Raw genomic sequence first — 22,764 nt, forward strand, 5'->3', positions numbered from 1 at the left:
GATGCTCTGGTTCTGATGCTTGAACTGGACTCTGTAAATGTTTTTTCCTCTTCAGGATACTTTGGGGTTTGTCAGCGGTGAAGGGGTGAAGGGGTCCTGCAGACACAGCACGGGAAGGGATTTCTCCTGCTGTTGCAGCGTGCTTGTTTGGGAGTTCTGTCTCTCTATGTGGCTGCCAGCTGTGGTACTCCCTGTGCATTTCTTGAGCACTCCCCGCTGTCTCCAGTGGCAGGTTCCTGGTGTCGAGCTCCTGCCCACCTGCAGTGCGGAGACTTCGCTGCCCGGCCTGCGGAGTGTCCTTTTGTGGGTACTCGCCCTTGGCCTTGGAGGCAGCAGCTGCTCCCTGCATGTGCTAGTCGTGCATTCTTTAGAGTTGTCTCTTTCCTCTGTTAGTAGTTGACCCCTGTTTATAAACGAATGTTTTTCATATTAAATTCTTCTGTTTGGGGCTGGCATTGTGGTACAGTGGGTTAAGGTGCTGCTTGTGTTGCTGGTGTCCCATATTGGAGTGCTGGTTTGAGTCCTAGCTGCTGTGTGTCCAGTCCTGCTCCCTGCTCTGTGCCTGGGAAGGCAGGGGAAATGACCCCAAGTACTTGGGCCCGTTACTTCCACGTAGAAGACCTGAGTTGCTGGCTCCTGCCTTCACCCTGGCTTAGTCCTGGCTGTTGTGGCCATTTGTGTGGTGACACAGTGGGTGGAAGATTTCCCTCTATAGCTCTGCAATTTATTATTTTTTAAATTTTTTACAGATTTATTTGTTCATTTGAAAGGTGGAGTGAGAGAGGCAGAGGCAGAGAGAGAGGTCTTCCAACCACTAGTTCACTCCCCAGATGGCCACAATGGCTGGTGCTGGGCTGTTCTGAAGCCAGGAGCTTCTTTTGGGTCTCCCACATGGGTGCAAGGGCCCAAGGACTTGGACCATTTTCCACTGCTTTCCCAGGTGCATCAGCAGGGAGCTGGATAGGAATTGGAGCAGCCAGGACAGAAACCAGTGCTCATGTGGGATGCTGTCACTGCAGGTGGTGGTTTTACCCACTACACCAAATCACTGGCCGCAAGCTCTGCAATTTACAAAAAAACTAGGGGAAGGTGGCGCAGTGGCAAAACAGGTAGCAGGTGAAGCTGCCAGCTGCAGTGCTGGCATCCCACATGGGCACCGGTTCAAATCCCGGATGCTCTACTTCTGATCCAGCTCCCTGCTAAAGGGCCTGGGAAAGCAGTGGAAGATGGCCCAAGTGCTTGGGCCCCTGCACCCATGTGGGAGACCCTGGAAGAAACTCCTGGCTCTTGAATTTGGATCAGCCCAGCTCTGGTTGTTGCAGCCATTTGGGGAGTGAACCAGCAAATGGAAGATCTCTGTCTCCCTCTCTCTGTAACCCTGTCTTTCGAATAAGTAAATACATCTTGAAAAAATAAAAGATTCGTCTGTTTAAATTACTTACATGTTTTCTATTTCCTGCATGGACCCTGACTGGCATTTTAGGTAATTTACTATGTTAATTTTACATAAACAAAACAGATTGAAATACGTCATAAGTGTACAATGTGATGAATTTTTGCAAAGCAAATGTCCAGTTGAGACGCAGAGCACTGCCGTATCCCTCCTGCTGTCTTCCAGTCTTAGTCGTTTCCTCCCCAAAATGGATCTGCTCTTGCATTTCTGTCGTCATTGAGTAATTGTTTATTATTGACATTCTTATAAGTGGAATCATGGAGTATGTCTTCCTGAGTCCGACTTGGTTTTCTTACAGTAGTGTTGGGGAGGTTCATTTTCCTGTGATAGACACACAGGTTTCCAGTTTGTGACTGTCGTGAATTAAGCTGCTGCTCCGATCTTGCTTTCGTGGCTTTTGGCGGGCATGCTTTCACTGGACTTAGGTGTACAAACAGTTAGCACTGCTAGGTCGGTTAGCAGCTACTGTCAAGGCATTTTCTAAATGGTTCAAGCAGTGTGTTGTGCGTGAGAGTCCTAGTAGTTTCAAATCCTTATCACACTTAACATTGTCAGACTTTCACAGTTGAGGTCTTTAAAATCTTTAAGGACTGGGCCACTCAACTGCCATTAAATACTTCAGATTGTGCTAAACGAAGAGCGTCTAGGCTTTTTGTGAAGTGGACATAATATTGATATTGAAACATGTACCACAGATTATAAACTGCGGCTCAGTCTTGTGAATTTATCAGTTTTGTTCCTAAATAAAATATTAACAGAATCTATTAACATACTAAAGAACTATTACATGCCATATATATATATAACTTTTTCCTCCCAGGAATGGTTTATCATGTTAGCTTGCCCCATGTGAGTGTGTGGTGCACTGGCCGCCTTCAGTGAAGTGTGTGACGTCGACTTCATGAGAGCAGTTACTGAGGGGCTGTTTATGGATTCACCGCGCTTGACACCCAGCCGCAGCAGCTTCTGTGCCTTGGCACAGCCATTGGTCAGCCCCCAGAGGCCCCCTGAGACGGTGGGGGCTTGGGGCTCAAAGAATGTATTCTGTGTACTTAGCTGAGTGATGTTGCTGGACTGTATATTAGTGATGGCTTTTCTGGGTCCATTTTTATTTTTAAGTGTAAAAAGTTTTGTTGAAGAAGTATTTTTTAGTAATCTGTTGCCTTGCTTTGATTTCTTTGTTACATGTATATTTAGCTTTTTTCCTCCTGTATTCTAAATTTGTGAATTTTTTCCCCTTTCTTTAAAGATGTATTTATTTGGGCTGGTGCCGCGGCTCACTAGGTTAATCCTCCGCCTTGCGGCGCCAGCACACTGGGTTCTAGTCCCGGTTGGGGCGCCGGATTCTGTCCCGGTTGCCCCTCTTCCAGGCCAGCTCTCTGCTGTGGCCCGGGAGTGCAGTGGAGGATGGCCCAAGTGCTTGGGCCCTGCACCCCATGGGAGACCAGGCTGAGTACCTGGCTCCTGCCATCGGATCAGCGTGGTGCGCCGGCTGCGGCGGCCATTGGAGGGTGAACCAACGGCAAAGGAAGACCTTTCTCTCTGTCTCTCTCTCTCACTGTCCACTCTGCCTGTCCAAAAAAAAAAAAAAAGTATTTATTTGAAAACCCGAGTGACAGAGAGGGAGAGAGATCTTCCTTCTGCTGGTTCACACCCCTAGGTAGCTGTGATGGCTGAACCTGTGCCAGAGCCAAGCCAAGAGCCCAAAACCCCATCTGGGTCACCCACGTCTGTGGCAGGGGCCCGAGCACTTGGGGTTATCGTCCACTGTCTTTGCGGGTATATTAGCAGAGAGCCACATTGGAAGCAGGGCAGCTGGGATTTGAACTAGTATTCTTGAATGGCTCAGGTGGCGGCCTGAGCTGCTGTGCTGGTCCTTACGATTGCATTGGAATTGTTTTTATCATTTTGCCCTTTTTAATTTTTCCATTTTTCCTTTTTGCTTTCTGTTTCTGTTAAGTCATTTCAAAACTTTATTCAGTTGTGTTCCTTCTAATTTAGTCTCCATTTCTGAAATGATTTTGTCTTAACATTTTCTTTTTTCTACTACTACCTGATAGTTTAGTTTTTGTATAGACTTTTCTTTTTTTTAGCTTAATTTGAAATATTGATACAAGTAGCTGTCAAATTTTTGGGAGGCATGTTTTTCTTACTTGCTTTGCTGAAGGGATGTTTTCTCCTTTTGTTTTCTTTTTCTAGCGTGAACTTAGTGTGGGACCAGGCCCTGTTCCTTTCTGTGGATGGGTTTTATATGCAGTTCGTTTTCCTTCATTTAAGTTAACTTTAGCTGGTGTGGATCAGGTGTACCGTGGCTCGTCCTCCAGGGCCGCCTCTCTCTTTGTTTCTGTGTGGTGTTGCACAGTCTGGAGACTGACTCAACGCCGCACTTTTATCTGAGCTTGTCCTTTATTTGTCGGATCCTCCTGATGGCTCATTTTGTGTTTCTCTTCAGCAGGAGATGGCCTGGATGGGACTCGGGTTGGTTTTCGGAGTCCCGCTTGCTCCAGCATCTTCAGACTCGGCCCAAACCCCTGTCCTCGCCTGCCGTGGGCTGTGTGGGCTCCTCCTAGTTCTAACGACCGTCCTCTTGTCTTGTGCTTCCTAAGAAGTTCCTCTTTGTAGTTTTGGGAGTCTCAGGTTCATCAGAGGCAGCGAAGTTCCTTCTGCTCCCTTCGTGGCAGCTGCTGACACCACACAGATCTTGTTGCTCTCTGCGGCCTGTCCTCAGCCACTCAGATTTTGGGGTTGTGGTTTTAGGTGTTACCCACGGGTTTTGAGGTTTGCTGTGCGGTTGTCCTGTCTGGTTTTATGGGATGGGGTCCAGGGTCGTGCACAGCTGTGCTGCTGCCTGCACCACGTGGACAGGGCTTGTCGGGCATTCGGATGGGGTTGGGTGCTGTCAGGGCGGTGTGGCCCTGGATGGCTTTGAGAAGCGTTCAGTAGACTGATAGTGATGAGGCCGCTCTGTGGAACTGTTTGTAGGAAAGAAAGAAGTCAGTCCAAGTCTTAATTAATTATTACAATTAGTTTCAATTACTTGGCTACAGGAATAAAACTAAAAATAAAAGCCAACAGCTTTATTTGGAGGAAAAACACTTTGTATTGACCACAATTTATAGTGGGCCAGACTATTTCACTTAAAATATGTTTGTTTTTTGGTTTTTTCTGGAAAGGAATTACAGAAAAACACAAAAGATTGTCTAGTAACTATTTTGGGTTACAGAAATATATATAAAAATTTTAACTTTAGGGGTTGGTGTTGTGGCATAATGTGTTAAGCTGCTGCCTGCAACGCTGGCATCCCATGTGGGCGCTGGTTGGGGACAGTCCCAGCTGTTCCATTTCTGATCCAGCTCCCTGCTAATGTGCCTGGAAATGCAGCAGAAGATGGTCCAAGTGCTTGGGCTCCTGTCACCCATGTGAGACCCAGATGAAGCTCCTGGCTCCTGGCCTTGGCTTGGCCCAGCCCTGGGTGTTGCAGCCATCTGAGGAGTGAACCAGCGGGTGAAAGAACATTCTGTCCTCCTCCCCACCCCCACCCCGTGGCTCTGCCTTTCAAATAAATAGAATGCATCTTTTGAAAGAATTTTTAATTTTAAACTGTTTGGCTACTGTAAGGAAATAAATAGGAGATTCCTCTGGTGATTTGATAAAGTTGGATAAAGTCTAGAAGGAATCCATTTGAGTATGTGAAGTTCAGTGCTCTTTTAGTTATTTCTTTTACTAGATCTACCATAGGTGTTAAAAATCACCTTTTCTTGTTGCTTTGAATCTGGGCTGTCATGGTTGGCACTGAATTCTATTCAAGATTTTAACATGATTAAAAACAAATGAAGAGAACTGACATGAAATAAGAGAAGTACATTTATTTACTTTGAACGTGTTTTTTAACCTACTGAAGATTTAGACAACAAAGATGGAGCCGTATTCTCTAGGAAAACACTAACAATCTCTGATGAAGAAAGGCATTTGCATCTGGGGAAGCCGTGTGGTGGAGTGACGGCGTTAGCCGAGCATGTTCAGTCCAGTGTCGTGCACCTGTGTGTGGCACATCTAGGCTCAAGACTGGACTGTTCATGGAGTGTAAATTGTCAGGTCTGAACAGTTTCTTTCAGCTGAATAACCGTTTCACGTATTGTAGACAATCTGAACAGATCTTACCACACGTCTTTGATGTGTCTTGAGTACCTTTTTAGGGAACTGTGGAATCATAACCAGTATTTGTTTTGACTCCTTTTCAGTTAATGAAATCATATAACACGTGTGCAGCCACGTGTATGCACGTGGAATACGCGTTAAGCTTCTCCCTCAGTGAAGTGAGTTCCACCTGAGGCACTGAAGGCACGCGAAGTACCTGGCGTTCAGGTCTGATTCCAGCCCAGTGCTCTCCTCGCAGTGAAGCACTGCTCCCCGAATGTGAGGCTCACCCTTTAGGTTAGTGAGATAGGTTAGTCGAGGTTCATGTCCTAAGTGATAGTGAGAAGGGGACAGGAATGCTGGGTTCTACTGGGTTTTCCTTTGCTGTACACCCAATGACTGCAGTCATGATTCCTCCTTGTCAGCCCTTGAGAGAGGTGCTGTTTGTGATAGTGACTTCGGGAACTGTGCAGCACACCTGTTTGTGAGCCTGGGAGCCAAGCAGGCTTACTGGTTTGTGGAGCCGTACGTTCCTCATGTGTTAAAATGGGCTGATAGTGTCGTCTTCTCTGTCATGAGGGTGGGCGGGAACCCGTGGACACCATCTCCCGTCATGCCCTAGGAACCCTAGCCCTTTTTCCTGGGGTTTCATTGTCTCTGCACTATGTGCTTATTGGTTTTATCAGTATGGACCTTTACACACACACGCATTCTGTGTATTCCATTCTATAAAGTGTGCATTCTAATTGAACATACGTTTTCCCCTCAACTTCGTAGAACAATTCATTTGTTGTTTTTAAGTAGCATTTTTAGTACAAATGATATGCCACTGGAACTTAAAAACAGTTTTTTTCTTGGAGATAATTGCATAGATCATTTATTTAATGTCTCCTCTTCAACGTAAAGATAGAATCAGACAAGATTCGAACCAGCTTTCTCTTTTAAGGGATAGATAGCCATTTGCACAGGGCTTTCCATAGAGAAGAGTATTTTGCGTACTTTTAAGGTGATGAGTATTCCTTTTTTTTGTTGTTACAGTGAAAATGCCTCGTGTAAAAGCAGCTCAAGCTGGGAGACAGGGCCCAGCAAAACGGCGTCTCGCGGAGCAGTTTGCCGCTGGGGAGATAGTGACTGACTTGTCAAAGAAGGAATGGAAGCTGGGGTTGCCCATTGGCCAAGGCGGCTTTGGTTGTATCTATCTCGGTGAGTATAAGACTGTTCTCTTTGTCCTTACAGAGGTCCCCGTGCCGTCCTACCACAGCGCTGTGAGCTGCTGCAGGGCGTTCCTGGTCACCTGCAGTCAGCCAGAGTGCATCTCTGACCCAAGAGTAGAAGGTTGTGGTTTACTCACAGCAGAAGAGACAGATCTGGGATGTCGTTCCTGAGCACTGCAGCGTTAGGTTTTTAAGACATTCCATGAGCTCTTAATCTCTCGAGGCCCAAAGCAAACAGCGTCCATCTTCCCTCCCCACCTCCCTGCAGTTAGAGTTTATTCCCTTTGTGTCAGCCTGATTTGGGGCTTTTCAGATCTTTTACAGGTACAGGTTTTCTTTTTCTTCCTATAGAAACCTAATAGTCATCATAGTGGGATTAGGAGAATGAGCTAGAACAACCTAGAAACTGCATGTTAGGTCTAGTCACACGTACTGTTCACTGGCACACATATCTTGAGATTTTTGGAGATCCATTTTGCAGCCCTGAAGTTCTATAGGTTAACTGAATTATTAAAAAATATTTCAACAGACTGCTTCTAAAGCTGTCTGCTTAGCCAAGAGTATTTGTCATGATGGACTGCATTTCCTGTTTCCTTTTGATACCGCTCTCCAACTTTTCCATTCTGTATCCTTACTCTACCTCTAATCTTGATTTTGTTAAATTACTTATTTAACTTTAAAAAATTTATTTTTGGTACTGGAATTCTTATTTCAAGCAAACATCTTACTCAGAATATTTACTATAGTAACATAGGTTAGCATCATCTGGAAAGTTTGTTAGAACTGCAAGTTCTCGGGTCCTGTTGTAGACCTAAGATCGCACTGGAGGGGTTGGGCCCAGCAGTGTGTTTGACGCAGCCCTCCTGAGAGTGAAGTTTGAGAGCTGCTGGCACGGATCACAGAGCGGTGGTCAGTTGTTCAGGTGCAGCTCCTGGGGCTGTGTCTATGGAACGCTGCTTAAACATTAGTGCTGTACTCCATCCTGCACGTGACCCCTGCAGGCCAGTGGCCTCTGCTTTTGGGAAGTATTTATCCTGCAGTTTCTCTCTCTGTGCCTACTGGTAACACTGAAACAGCCATTCTGTTAACAAATTAAGAAGATTGGGTTTAAATTTCCTTAGATTTTTTTCTCCCTGCAGCAGTTGGTGCTGTTCACCTTTCTCGTAAAGCTGGCTTCCCTGGTCTTCCATGATAACATTCCTGCTCCCTGGCTGTGCTCGGTTGGCTTTGTGGGTACTTCTGTGTCTTCCAGCTTTCCTTTCGTGGCTGACTTTTCATTCTGTGTATTCTCTCCAAGTGACATCGTTGGACCTCACGGCTCCTTTCTGTTGATTTAGATATTGTTTGTCCATAGCCTGGAATTTGTTCTCGAGTCCAGACCATGGCTAGTAGCCTGCAACCTGGATGTCCTGTAGGCACGTCTAAAGTTTCTGTGATTTTCATTTCCTGATCCTCTCACGATCAGAAGAGGATTATCTGAATGAATGGCATCTCTCAAGAGAGAAACCAGGAAGATGTTCTTCAGGATCCCTTCACTGATATCCCTAATGCCTCGTCTAGTCTTATCGCTAGGATAGACTTCTCAGATCCATTCATTTCTCTCCATCTTTGTTGCCACACCCGAGGTCAGGCCCTTATGTCTTGTCTGGACTCTGGTGGTAGCAGTGGGCCTTCTCTGTCCAGTCTTGTTCTCTCGTATCCTGTCATTCACAGTGGGCCTGAGTGAGGCACATAACCATCCAGTGAAAGCCTCTGTAATGGTTTCCCAGTGCCCTTAGAATGAAGTGCTAAAGAATGGCATACCAGTCCTTTCTTGGGCAATTTTATTTCCATCCCTTGTACTGTCTCAAAATCTTTGCCTGGCTGTCAGGCTGCCTTTGGGATCTTTGTGTATGATGCTTCTTTTTAAAAGAATTTAATAGAATATTACTTAATCTAGTGTGTCAAACATAAATTGCTTCAACATATAGTTAAAATAGTTAATAGAATATTTTATGTTGTGTTGAACTTTTGTAAAAATTGTTTAGCAGCTTTATTGAGATATTATTGCTATATAGAAAGCTCTACTTGATGAGTGTAGACCTGAGCCAGCACCTGTGAGCCGTTGCTGTGATCAGGGGGATAACCAGCTCTGTCATTCCAGAGGTGTTCTCTTGCTCTTTTCTTTTTGTCGAGGGTGGAGGGGTGGTGAGAGCACTTGCCCACCTTCTTAAGGAATTTCTAAGTGCACAGTACAGTATGTAAATTGCAGGCCTGATGTTGAATGGGAGATCTCTAGAACTCACCGTCTTGTGTAAGTGAACATCTTACCTGATGGCTAGCAAGACCCTGTCTTCTCCCCTCAGCCCTGGCAACCATTGTTCTTTTCTTTGCCTTCTACGTGTCTGACTGTTTTAGATAGCTCGTCCTTCTGTGACTGCCTTATTCCATGCGGCATAATGTTTTCCTTGTTTATCCATGCCAAATGCATGATTTCCTTGTCTTTTAAGCTGTGTGATTTTCTTGTTTGTGTAGACCATATTTTCTTCAACCATTCATCCCTTTATAGACATTCAAGTTGTTTCCATATCTCGGCTATTATGGATAATGTTTTGGTGAATATGGGAGCGCAGGTATCTCTTAGAAATGTGTGTGTGTGTGTGTGTGTTTGAAGATTATTTATTTGAAAGGCAGAGTGACGGGGCTAGAGTGAAATTTTTTCTTCTGCTTCATTCTCCAAGTGGTCACAGTAACTGGGGCTGGGTCAGGCTGAAGCCAGGAACCAGAGCTGCACTGCGTCTCCCACGTGGGTGCCAGGAACCCAAGTACTTGGACCATCATCTGCTGCCTTCTTGGCACATTAGGAAGAAGTGGGATCAGAAGTAGAGTAGCTCTCTGCTGTGGCCCGGGAGGGCAGTGGAGGATGGCCCAGTGCTCGGGCCCTGCACCTGCATGGGAGACCAGAGGAAGCACCTGGCTCCTGGCGTCAGATCTCTTTCTCTAAAAAAAAAAAAATAAAAAGAAGAAGTAGACTAGCTGGGACATGAAGGGCCCTCTGGGGCAGGACGCTGGTGTCCCAGGAGACGGCTCAGCCCCCTGCACCACCACGCCCACACCTAGAACGGGTCTTTTAGTTGACACACATATTTAGGGGATATGGTATGACATTTCAGTACTTGTGTATAATGTGCGGTGATCACACCAGGGTAGCTGGCATATCTATCACCTCAGACATTTGTCATTCTTTGTAACAGGGACATTCAAACTCCCGTGTTCTGGCTGTGTTGAATACATGAATTGTCACTCATGGTGGTCCTCCTGGGCTGCAGAACGTTAGCAGTTACTCCCCTACCCAGTTGTGCTCCCGTGCTCATTAACCATCCTCTCTCCATCCCTCCTCTCCACACCCTTCCAAGGTTCTGAGAACCATTCTTCTGTTCTACTTGTGAGATAGACTTGTGCGAGACTGTGAGGTATTTGTCTTTCTGTGCTGACGTAGTTCACTCAGGTCCTCTAGTTCCATGTTGTTGCCGATGACAACATGGCTAATGTCCAGTGTGTGTACATAGCACGCTCCTTCACCCGTTCCCCCTTCAGTAGACGCTAGAGTGATAGCACAGGTTGACTGTGGTGAGTAGGTCTGTGATAAATGTGGGAGTGTAGGTGTCCGATGGCTCTGTTTGCTTTGGATATATCCAGTAATGTGCTTGCTAGATAAAATGGTGGAGATACTTCTAGTTTTGGGAGTTTATAGTCCTGGGTTTACCCTTTCAGTATAGTTTCTGCACTGCATCAGAATTACTTCTCTTTCTTCCAGAATAAATCTTCTTGATGATGGGACCGGTCCTGCTGTTTTCCTGGCGCCTGGCTTATGTTGCAGTACATATTGTTTGAATGAATTATTGAGACTCTTCCCCCTCCTTTCCTCATTTGAATTGTGCAGTATCATTGGGATACTATCTTCATTTTGAACTTGCTTTATTACTAATTCACTGTCTAAGTGACTTTCCCTGGGGCAGTCTGCAAGGAGCTCAGACCCCTTCATCTGCCCAGATTGGCCGTTTTTATGAGTTAATGTTTCTTCTTTAGTCTGAAGCATTTTAGCTGCAGCCCTTCCCCAATACTGCTGCTTCTCAGCTGATTGGTGGTTTCTTGGTTTCCACAGCCTGTCCCCCTTCATCTCTTCAGCTTCTAATGTGAGAACGCCTTAAGGCTCAGTCCTAGGATGGCTTCTTTTCTCTGTGGACTCTCATTCCCTGGGGGATCTCTTCCCGTATCATGGCTTTAAATTGGTAGCATTTCTGTATTGATGACTCACATTTATTTCTCTAACTTATACCACTCTCCGAGCTCAAGACTTGTCTAACTAATGTTGCCTCTTAACGTCTGAACTTGGGTGTTTAATAAACATCTCAAACTTCAGATCAGGAGCTAATCCTGCAGTTCTCTCTACATTAGTAACCCGCTCAGGCCTAAATCCTGGAGGCATCCCTAGACTTTTTTTAAATTTAAGATTTATTTATTTATATTGAAAGTTAAAGTTATATATAGAGAGGGAGAGACCGAGAAAGAGGTTTTTCGTCTGCTGCTTCACTTCCTAGATGGCTGCAACAGCCAGGACAGGACCAGACAACGCCAGGAGCCGGGAGCCAGGAGCTTCATCTGGGTCTCCCATGTGGGTGGCAGGGTCCCAAACACTTGGGCCATACTCTTTTTTTTGTTTGTTTATAAGCATTTATTTTATGTATTTGAAAGAGTTACAGAGAGAGGTAGAGAGAGACAAGGGGGGGGGGGGGTCTTCCATCCGCTGGTTTCTCTCCAAATGGCTACAACGGCTGTAGCCAAGCCAGTTCAAAGCCAGGAGCCAGGAGCTTCTTCCAGGTCTCCCACTTGGGTGCAGGGGCCCAAAGGCTTGGGCCATCCTCCGCTCGTTTCCCAGGCTGTAAGAGAGTGGGGTTGGAAGTGGAGAAGTGGAGTGCTGCAGGCCAGGGCTTTAATCCGCTGTGCTGTAGCATCAACCCCGGGCCATCTTCCGTTGCTTTCTCCAGGTGATTAATGGGGAGCTGGACCGGAAGTGGGGCAGCTGGGACAGGAGCTGGTGCCCATATGGGACGCCAGCGTTGCAGGTGGTGGCTTTACCTGCTATGCCACAACGCTGGCCCCATCATTGTTAGATTTTACCTTCTGCATCCAACCCATCAGCAAATCCTGTTGACTTTTCTTTGAATGTATGTCCTCATTCTGAACACTTATTGTTATATATTAATGTTAGCCGTCGCAAAACACACCGAACGCCGGAGTAAGGGAAGGGTTTTATTGGGGAACACCCCACAGACCGGGGTGAAGGGGCGGCGAAGGGAAAGAGAGAAAAAGAGAGTATAAGAGAGAAGCAGAGAGGAGAGGAGCTAGCAAGGAGAGGAGAGAGCAGAGAGGAGCCGAGAGAGAGAGAGCCAAGAGACGAGAGGAGGAGGCTAGAGAGAGAACCAAGAGAGCGCAGGAGGGAAGAGCCAAGAGAGCACGTGTGCAGGAACAGGCCGGAGGGCGGGCAGGGAAGCAGGAGCAGGAATCCCAGTAGGATGGGGGTGGAGGCTGGCTCAGGTAGTGGGCCATGCGGCCACCTGGCTACAACTGCGCCAGTTTCCTAACACTTATCACCTCCTTGACTGCTGTCTTTTTTCTACCCTCTAGATGTTCCTTCTTAAAAGGATTGTGTAGTTTGTTAAATTTAAGAAATTATCATCCTCTGGAGAAACCATAATATGTATTAGCATATCAAAGACTGAGTACTTTTGGATTAAAGAAATCTTTAACTTTTTAAACTCAGAATTTGTTGTGCTTACTTGATGGTCACATTGAAGACACTAGAAATTGTGAGATGTATTTGAATCTCAGTTGTGTTAAAGCTTGACAGGAAGGTCTTAAGTGTGATGCAGTGTGTTGTGGTACCTAAAACATGCGTTTGAGAACTAAACTCTGTTAAGGCGTTCTAGAAGTACACTTCTTAATAGCAACATAGTGTTTTTATTAGTGCTACTTTTTCTGATAATAATTTCACTTTTTTTAAACAGCTGATACAAATTCTTCAAAGTCCGTTGGCAGTGATGCACCTTGCGTTGTGAAAGTGGTAAGAAAATATTTTAGCTAATCATTTTCTTTTCTCAAGTTATGCTGGTATTTCATATTTATTTTGTAAAACATCGTTTTTGATACCTAGAATTAATTAAACCGTAGGCATTACATTTTTAATAATGTCATAAATATTTAATGAGACACACAAATAGCTATAGAAGTTTTAAATAACTTGAGTTAATAAAATCCTTCTTCTTTAGAATTAGAATGGCACTGGCATTTGAGGATAAGTGAATGAGAGTATAGAGGTGTACAGATGTGGAATATTTAGCTCCTTTATATTTTTAGCTATTTACAGCAGATGCGATGCCTTTTATATTTCTGTCCTACAAGACCAGACCAACAATGTAATTTTATTGTATTTTGTTTTGTGTTTGCTTCTGGATTTTCACTTAGTCAGATTTTTCATTTTGCTTATTTTTAATTTTCTTTGTATCCCTTCCCAATTTAGAAAATTAAATTTTCCGTTTTTATTATTGTGCCTTCTTTGCTCTACTGATGTTGTGATTATGCAGCATACTTTGATAGTGAGCTCAGTTCATGTACTGGCAAACTAAAAGACATTTTAGCTTTTTGTTCGTCGATTTTGGGTCTTTTATTCTCCAGCATTTGAAACATTCCTCCTCCTCAGTTCTTTGATGCGTGTGGAGCGCATGTTGTTGTTTAATAGATGAGCTTATAAGAGCTGTTATTTGGACAATTAGCTGCCACCCCCCCCCTTGTTTTTTACTGAAGGCTACATAACTCATAAACTAGAATTTGCCCAAAATTGTTTCTTTTGTTTTACTCTTTTCAAAAAGAAACATATTTGACCTCTGAGGAAAAATTTTTTTTGGACCTGAATTTTTTAAACTTCTTTTAGTGAGGCATACTTTTTACAAGGATGGACTCAGATATTAAATGAACAGTTTGAAGACTTTAGATCAGTGCATATCCCTGTGTGAGGTATAAATACTAAAATACACACCATTTCCATCACCTTCTGTTTCCCTTCAGGCCTTACTTCCCTACACTCCTGCAGGCACTGCTTGTTTGAATTTTTATCTTTTATTTTTTGCTGTGGATTAGTTACTTCTGTTCTAGAATGTTAAATAAGTGGTATCATACAGATGTGCTCCTTTTTCTCTGACTTTATGTTCAGCATAGTGTTTCGAAGATTCATCTGTGTTGTATGTTTATCAGTCATTTGTTCAGTTTTATTGCTTTGTTGATAACATGTGAGTTGCTTCCAGTTTTGGGCTGTTGTGACTAAGGCATCTATAAACATTCGTGTACAAGTATTTTTATGGATATAAATATCATTTCTCTTGTCTAAATACCCAGAAGCTGAATTGTGGTTTATAGGGACGGTGCATGTTTAAGACAGATCCCACAGTGGTTGCCATTCTACACCTCCGCCAGCATCGCGTGAGAACGCTGGTGCTCCGCGGCCTCTGTGGCCTCCGCTGCCATCAGGCAGGCGGTGGCCCCACGGTTTCCATGTGCGTTGCTTGATGACTGGTGCGTTTGAGCACGTTTTCTTTGTTTCCTGGTTGTTCATGTAGGTTTTACCCATGTGGCAGGTCTGCTAGGTCTTTTGCCCCTCTCTTCCTTTTTTTTTCCCCTTTTAAATAACTAGTTTGTTTTACTTCTCATAATTGATGAGTAAAAGAGTTATTTGGGTACAGATTCTTTTTCAGGTATCTGTGTTGTAAATATTTTCTCCCAGTTTGTAGTTTGCCTGTTGATTTCAGATTGTTTTTTCTGCATCTTTTGAGATGGATCATAAAATTTTTCTCCTTTATTCTGACATATTAATATGTCATTACATTGATTGCTATTTGAGTGTTCAGTTAACTTGGTAATCTTAACATACATCCCACTTAGTCATGGTATATTCTGTTGTTTTATATAATGCTGGAATTGATTTGCTAAGAAATTAAAAAAATTTTTTTGTTTACTTGAGAAAACTCCAATCTCGGGTTCACTCCCAAATGCACAGTGGCCAGAGCTCTCCGTCTGGGTGGCGGGAACCCAGTCACTGGAGCCGTCACCCCTGTCCCTTAGGGTCTGTGATCAAATCCAGGTACTCGGATGTGGGATGTGGGTGCTAGGTGAAATGCCGGCCCCGATTTGCTGACATATATATTCAGTTGAGAGGTGGAGAGGGAGGGGTGAGCAAATGTGAGAACGAGTGCCCCTCCGGCTGCCTGCAGTAGCTGGGGCTGGGCTGAGGCTGCGGACTGATACTTCAGATCTCTCACAGGGGTGGTAGGACCCGCTTACTTGAGCCTCCTGTGGTTTGCTGTAGGAAGAAGCCAGAGTCAGGAGCTGGAGCTGGGTGTTGAACCCAGGTACTCCCGTATGGGGTTTGAGCATCTTAACTGCTAGGCCAGATGCTTGCCTCTGCATTTGTCTTTGGTAGGACAGATGGAAATCTCTGGGTAAGATTAGTTTCTTTAGATCTTCAAAAGATTTCTGTTCGGAGAGGAAAGAGCCTCCCTAAGACTTCTTAGAATATTGAGGTTCCCTGTGACCCCTTGGCACTTGGTTAATTTGCATAGCTGTTCCATATCTTGGAAGGAAAGTGTGCCAGTGCTGTGTCTTACAGCTGGAACTGGTGTATAATCGCATCTTTAAGCTGACCTGTTTGCTGGTATTCTTCATTATAATTAGAACTATTTCAGCTTTAATACAGTGTAACTTCACTTTTACTGCCTTTTTTACGTGGACATTCAACAGGAAAAAATGGGTAGGCACGGGTATTTCCCAGATGTGTGAGGTAGTGAATTTCATTTCTGAGTTATGGACCATTTGTTCCCAGCCTACCTCAGTCCTCTGTGTCTCCTGTCTCCTAATTTAGTTCTGTTCATTTTCCTTTATTACTCTTCCTCTTTGTTATCAGGACAGTGATAAATATCTTTTGCATTTGATATTTCAATAATTTTTTCAGCATTGTAGTTTGTGATCCTGGAAGAATGCCACAAACAAAACAATATTATTCACTTTCTCTCTCCCCTTGAAGGGGGAGTTTGGTAGCTGTATTTACTTCTTCCTCCCTGATATCTCCTTCCTGGAGTCCTTCAAACTCCTGTAGCACACATTGGTTAACATGTGCTTTACAATCCCACATGCTAATATTCTTCTCATACCACTAGTTACTTTTTTATGTGTTTAGTTTATCTCCCTAACTAGATTTTAAGTTATTTGATAATAAGGACCTTATTTAAAACTGTTTTCCTTGCACTCCTTAAATGCTTATTTTATTTATTCTTTTGAATACTTTTTTTAAAAAGATTGGTTTATTTATTTGAAAGAATTACACAGAGAAGGAGGGGCAGAGAAAGAGAGAGAGAGAGGTCTCGCATCCGATGGTTCACTCCCCAGATGGCCGCAACGGCCGGAGCTGCGCCGATCCAACGCCAGGAGCCAGGAGCTTCTTCGGGGTCTCCCAAGCGGGTGTGGGGACCCAAGGACTTGGGCCATCTTCTGCTTTTCCAGGCCCTAGCTAGATCGTAAGTGGAGCAGCCGGGACTTGAACCAGTGCCCATATGGGATGTGGGCACTGTAGGCGGCAGCTTTATGTGCTGTGCCACAGTGCCGGCCCCTTGAATATTTTTTAACCATAATTTTCCACCATGTTTTAAAACCTTTCTGTTATTTATTACACACAACTTCTTGATGCCTTTCACTATCCTGTTGCCTGCGCTGTTGAGTGTAGGCTCGTTCATGTGTCGTTCAAAACATTAGGGGCCCTTGAAGGTCATGTTTTCCAAGAGCACGTCCTGTTATTTGGGGATATCCCATAATTAATGACTAACAAACAGAGGAGACAAAACTATACAGCATGGCGATAGTTTTCTAGAAGGGCTGTCAGTGAAGAAAATACACCAATGTTTCCAGATTCTCTGGAACGAGTATCTATTTTATAATCTTTAGAGAAAAATACTTGCAAATAATGGAGAAAAACTTTCAAATAATAATAGATACAGGCAAATTGGTTTTTAAGTGCAGTTAGACTTACTAATGTGATAATGCATCAGTGGTTGTGCAGTGCTGTCAGTGTCTGAGGCTAGGGCTGGGTGCTGGGTGCTGGTGTTTTCAGGAGAGCTCCCAGGTGATGCGCCTGTGCCTTGGGGCTGAGAAGCACTGAGCTGGCACACGCAGCTCCTTCATTATGTTAAATGTGGCGTTCACATCCGTGTCCTCATTTTGTGGCTCTTCTCTTCAGGCCGGGTGTGTAGGTACCTGTCTGGATTTCCGCCTCAGTGTGCAAGACTTGTCGAAAAGTCTGGCTGTTGCTGGTGCCATAGGTATCTGTGAAAGAGCTCCAGATAGTTAACCACAGATTTCTTGTATTTGGCACTCAGGTGATGTTAAGACATCCCTATTCAGCATAGATATTTGGGCACACACTAACAATGTTCCCCTTCCTGCCAAACAGTGGTCTCTGGTTTGGTCTGGGGCCATAGTTCTTGACTCCCGTAGCCGCCGTGGAATTGTGGTGCTGGTCCACCAGGGATGGTACACTCACACTCTGCCTCTGGATGACGGAGAGACACCTCCTGTGTTTTATTACAGGAAAGTAAATGAACAGAAAGAAACAGTAAATTGACGATTGGTGGGGTAATGCGTGGAGAACAGCTATCCTGTGCTGTCTGCTAACAGACAGTGAGGAGTCACCCTTTGAGTGGTGTCAGCAGCAGTGGGAGCAGAAGTCAGCTGTTTGGGGTTGTGTATCCTTACTGTTCGTGTCTCGTGGTCTGTTTCCCGTGTGAACTGTTACCGACTGTGTATTTCAGAGTTTGCTGGGAAGAACTCTGTAGACTAACATTTGATTTTCCTCCCTGTTGTTTTAAGAAGTTACCTGAATTTTCAACTCATATATCACAATTTTTTCAGTAGGAAGGAGAAACTTTGTACAGCTTCATTTTTAAATGGCAGCCAGTTGCTTTTAGATGGTGCCGTTGGAATATATCACATTTTAATTTTTTCTGTTGTCATCTTCATTTTGACACTTAGAAGTCTTAAAGAAACGTTTAGTGATATTCTAGTTAAAATGTCAGTCCCAATTTCTTTTCTAAATCTTGGCTATTATAGAGTTGGCAAAGTATTTTAGATTTGAAATATGTTAATAAAATTTTAGTTACGAGTTAAGGTATTTCTCTTCAACAGAAATAGCTAGCTCTGACTAGAGTGCAATGCCAAGCAAGTAGCTCCTTTATTTTGTTATAATGGAAGCTTATTGGATTAGAAGAAGTATGAAATGAGCTCAAAGAGCCTTCATTGTAGTGAGGCTTTCATTATAATAGTCTGATTTATATAGTTGATTCTCATTATTATAAGTTTAATAAATTATTGCCTGAAGGAAAACTTGAAAATTAAAGTTGATATGACATAGGTTGAAGCTGAATAAGGCAGAATTTGTCTTAGGCATACCTTTTCAAACCTGAAGTGTATTGATGAGCTCTTCTGAAAGTTAGTCTTTGAAAAGAACTACCAGAATTCTTTCCTCTCCGGTTTCCCTTTCTTCCATTCTTACGTGGGTCCTGTGAGTCCTGCAGGGGGCCTGTTCCGGGAAGCCCCTGGTGGGAGCATGCAGTGTCTCTCTAGGTACCACTGCTGCTAGGGGAGCTGCAGGTTGTGAGGGCCTGGAGGCGAGCAGTCCACTGCTGGGACTCGGTGTGCTGGTTGGTTCCTGCTTCTTGAGGTGTGGCCACGCTGCATGTACTCTCTTCTGTGCACTCGCCTGGAGTGAGCGAGGCAGGCTTTCCAGGCTGTGTGCCGTCCGTGTTCTGTCTGGTGCTTGCTCACAGCTGCGTGGCCCCTCCCTGGCCATCTTCTGTGGACAGTCACGGGGGCCCTACGTGTTGGACTGGATTTAGTCTGAGATGATGGAAGTAATTTTGTCTAACCTTCAAGAAGAACTAACTTCTGTGAGAGTCGAGAGCGTGTGGCATGAGAAAAGTGAACATATTTTACAAGCGTTTGCAGGAGGCCTCCTCAGTAGCGGAAGGCCGGGACTTCCCAGCGTTCTCTTGCTGGGGCTGCCGAGCCCCGCCGCCCGTTCCCCAGGAGTGCTGCTGAACCCTGGACTCCAGCTACATCGCTTCTGTCCAGAACAATTTCCCCAAGTCTCCTTAAAGAAAAGCAACTCTAAAATCAGTTCAGATATGTCAGCTTCTTCATTTGAAGTTTTTAACTGCTTATAATTTTTTTCTGATTCCCAATAAACAAGATAATAACCAACACAAAATATCAAACATTAAATACTAATAATATTAATTAGAAAAATTTACTGTTTAAAAAGTCAACAGAATTTCAAGATCTTCCCTGCCCTTCTGTATTTACTTAACAAAGCAGAACTCCTAATAAGCTATTGTTTTTTGGTTATGCAAGTACCTTGTTGTGAATGTATGCTTGTTTATAAAAACATTTTATTAATATCTCTTAAAATATGAGATGAAAATAGACAAGTAAAGTTAGTGGGAAGCAGTTGTTAGGCAGCTCTGGTTTCTTCTTGACTTTGAGTTACCACGTGGGAAGTAAGTCATCGGGCTGTGGTTTGGAAACCATGGGAAGTGTGTCAGGAAAGCGTGCGTGGAAGGGCCGCATGTGCCCGCGCGCCCTCCTCTGTGGTCCTGAGGAACGAGACAGAGCCGTCAGGAGAGACAGGAGAGGAGCAGGTTTTGCCACTAATTGGTTAAGTCAGGTATGGAAATTTTATTAAATCTCAGAAATACCATGTAGCCCCTCGGTGATACAGTTAACATGGTTGCTGATCTTTGCTTAAGGGAAAGCTTAATAAAGATGAAAATTAGTTTAAAGGTTTTTCTTAAACTTCTGCAAAGACTGAGCTGTATATCTGATTTTTGTATAATTTATCACTTATAGAAATAGAACTTGAGAGAAATATAAGACTTATGGACTATTCTGAGAATGTCTAAAACATTTCTAAGGAGTCTGACTTAATCTTTAACACAGTTATGAAATTAAGTACCAGAATTATGTTGTTTGGAAAGAAAAGTTGATTTGTTAGTCTATTTTGGAGGTTCACTGAAAATAACTCAGTACTGCTAGTACTAATTAACTCTTATATTTTAAGGAACCGAGTGACAATGGACCTCTTTTTACTGAATTAAAGTTCTACCAACGAGCTGCTAAACCAGAGCAAAGTAAGAGCTTCAGTATGTGTACGTTTATAGTTGTAAAATGACAAGTGTGTTTTGTCTTGTTTGTTTAAGCCAAGGCTAATAAGCGTCACATCTTATGACCCCTCGTTATTTTCTGCTTTATAAATAAATTCTGTTTTAAAGAGTTGTATGAAAGAATTTTGATCTCTTAATGGGTTTATTATGACAAGATTTCACCTGAATTAATACATAGATAAAGCTAATAAATGATATATAACTAAAAAAATATATAATTGAGAATTTACCCTAATCCATGTGTATGGCTCAAGGATGTTCAAACCTTGAGGATTTTTCTGAATTCTGGAGAATGTCACCCCAGGGGATGCCATAACCGCTGGGTAGAGCAGAGGTACCCCTGTAGACGGCAGACTGCCCTGGCTGCTGCCCGCCCGCTTGCCTCTGAGAATCTCGGGGCCACTGTCCTTCTCTTCTATGGTGGGTTCCCTGGTGGAAGACTTTTGGGGAGGGTCCCCTTACAGAGTATGGTAAAAAACAAATTTTCCTGGGGAAGCATGTAACATTAGTATAATCAGATTAACTGCAACCGCAGTTGTGTGGTTTTGATTTTTTGAAAATGCTTTTAGTAGTTTTTTCATTTTTTAAGACAGTGTTGAAGGAAAGATAACGGAATTTAGAAGGTTAAAATATGCTTGCACTGTAAAGTACTTTTTATATTGTACATTATAAAAGTGAAATCTTGTTGCATGTAGAAGTATATTCTGCTCTTAGTGATGTTTAACCAAGTATCATTTGTGCATAACAGCTGAGATCACCAGCATCTGTTTTGATTTGTAGTTCAGAAATGGATTCGTACCCATAAACTGAAGTACCTGGGTGTTCCTAAGTATTGGGGGTCTGGTCTGCATGATAAAAATGGAAAAAGGTAAAAATTAAATAGTTTTTCTTCTCTCTTGAGTATTCTCCGTCCAGTTGGTTTAGTCAAGAGTTACCTATTGAAAGCTCAGAATATTGCTAGGCCTTTGCCAGGCCTGCGTGCAGTATATGCGACCCAGATAATGAGGCGTTTCTGTGGCCTCTGCGTTCCCTCGCAGCAGACCGTGAAGCCCGTTAGCGTAGGGCCTGCCTGGAGGACTTCTGAGAGCAGTTTCCCTAGGAGCAGAGCCCAGTAGGCCCTGCATTCACACACACACATGCGCGCGTGCACACACACACACACACACACACCTGGTGACAAGTAGGAGCAGAGCCCAGTAGGCCCTGCTTTCACATTCACATGCACGTGCACACACACACACACACACACACACCCAGTGACAAGTAGGAGCAGAGCCCAGTAGGCCCTGCGTTCACACACACACACCCACACACCCACACACACACACACACACACACACACCCCGGGTGACAAGTAGGAGCAGAGCCCAGTAGGCCCTGCGTTCACACACACACGCGCGCACACACACACCCATCTTCATCTTCCTTTACACACGCACACGCGCACACACACATCTTTTATGCAAACAGGAGCCCTTCAAGAGTCATTCAGTCGTCACCTTGCCACCTGCTCGTGTGCTTTTGCCCCCCTCTGGGCATCACATGTGACCATCGTATCCAAAGGCAGAAAATGGGACCGCCTTTTATGAGCTTCATTTTGCTGGCAAGGAAACCCCAAGGATCCTGTGGCAGACTTCTCATGTTTTCATGGTTAGAATTTTATCAAAGCTATTTTTATTTTTTTTAAAGAGTATTTATTTGAAATATTGAGAGAGAAAGGGAGATATCTTCCATCTGCTTGTTCACTCCCCAAATGGCTATAATGGCTGGGGCTGGGCCAGGCTGAAACCAAGAGCCAGGAGCTTCATCCAGGTCTCCCATGGGCGTAGGGCTGAAACCAAGAGCCAGGAGCTTCATCCAGGTCTCCCATGGGCGTAGGGGCCCAGGCACTTGGGTCATCTGCTGCTGCTTTCCCGGGTGCGTTAGCAGGGAGCTGGATTGGAGGTGGAGCAACTAGGACTTAAATCAGCACAGACGTTGGATGGCAGCTTCCCAGGTGAAGGCTCAGCCTGCTGTGCCGCGGCGCCAGCCCCAAGTTCTGTTTCTTGAAGCAGTCGTTGGCAAGGCGCAGTCATCCCAGAGATGGACTTGGTGCAGCGTGGACCTGGAGGAGGATGGGTGCCTGAACCAGGTCAATTCTCTGTTAGAACAGAGTGGGTGATCGGGTAGGCAGTGATGCTTACTTGGGATTTGTACTTCTCTTAGGGCGTGGAGGGGTCCCTGAAATCACATGTAATGTTTTGTTACATAAGATTTTGTTGGAAGACGTTTCCAAAGTTTTAATGAGAGTTTCCTGGTGAAATTCTATAGACTGAAGATTAGTCAAGGGTAAGAATTTAAAACAGACAACCTAGTTTCAAATCTGTGCTTTGCCCATTACAAGGTTTGTGACTTTGGGTAAGTTATTTCATTCTGCCTCAGTTCCCTTCGTGGTTATGAGTGGTTTTGTTTATTTCTATTTGGGAACAGTGGTATTTTGCTTGAGAATAGTGGCTTTTCTTAAAGCTGCCTACACTGTGCCAGCACATTTTACATGTACATTCTTTTCTTTAAAAAAACATATGTTTATTTATTTGAAGGTTAGAGTAACAGGGAGAGGGAGAGAGGGAGAGGGAGATCTTCCATCCACTAGTTCACTCCCCAAATGGCTGCAATTACCAGGGCT

General features: G+C 44.1%; 1 protein-coding gene across 15 annotated transcripts in view; it reads left to right on the forward strand.

The window, feature by feature from the left end:
* Positions 1-22,764, forward strand: part of VRK1 (VRK serine/threonine kinase 1) — an 80,705-nt gene that overhangs the window by 26,475 nt on the left and 31,466 nt on the right. For all 15 annotated transcript variants that reach the window (XR_011385046.2, XM_070065628.2, XM_089322530.1 and 12 more), the window contains 4 exons: positions 6,629-6,793; positions 12,852-12,907; positions 19,997-20,066; positions 20,880-20,967. Coding sequence is in view for 14 of the 15 variants with exons in the window: in XM_070065632.2 (XP_069921733.1) it covers positions 6,629-6,793; positions 12,852-12,907; positions 19,997-20,066; positions 20,880-20,967 (379 nt within the window). In the remaining variant the exon portion in view is untranslated. The remainder of the gene's footprint in view (positions 1-6,628; positions 6,794-12,851; positions 12,908-19,996; positions 20,067-20,879; positions 20,968-22,764) is intronic.

Source organism: Oryctolagus cuniculus, chromosome 20 (assembly GCF_051225735.1).
Source record: "Oryctolagus cuniculus isolate XC-2025 breed Fujian yellow rabbit chromosome 20, ASM5122573v1, whole genome shotgun sequence".
NCBI classification, from domain to species: Eukaryota; Metazoa; Chordata; class Mammalia; order Lagomorpha; family Leporidae; genus Oryctolagus; species Oryctolagus cuniculus.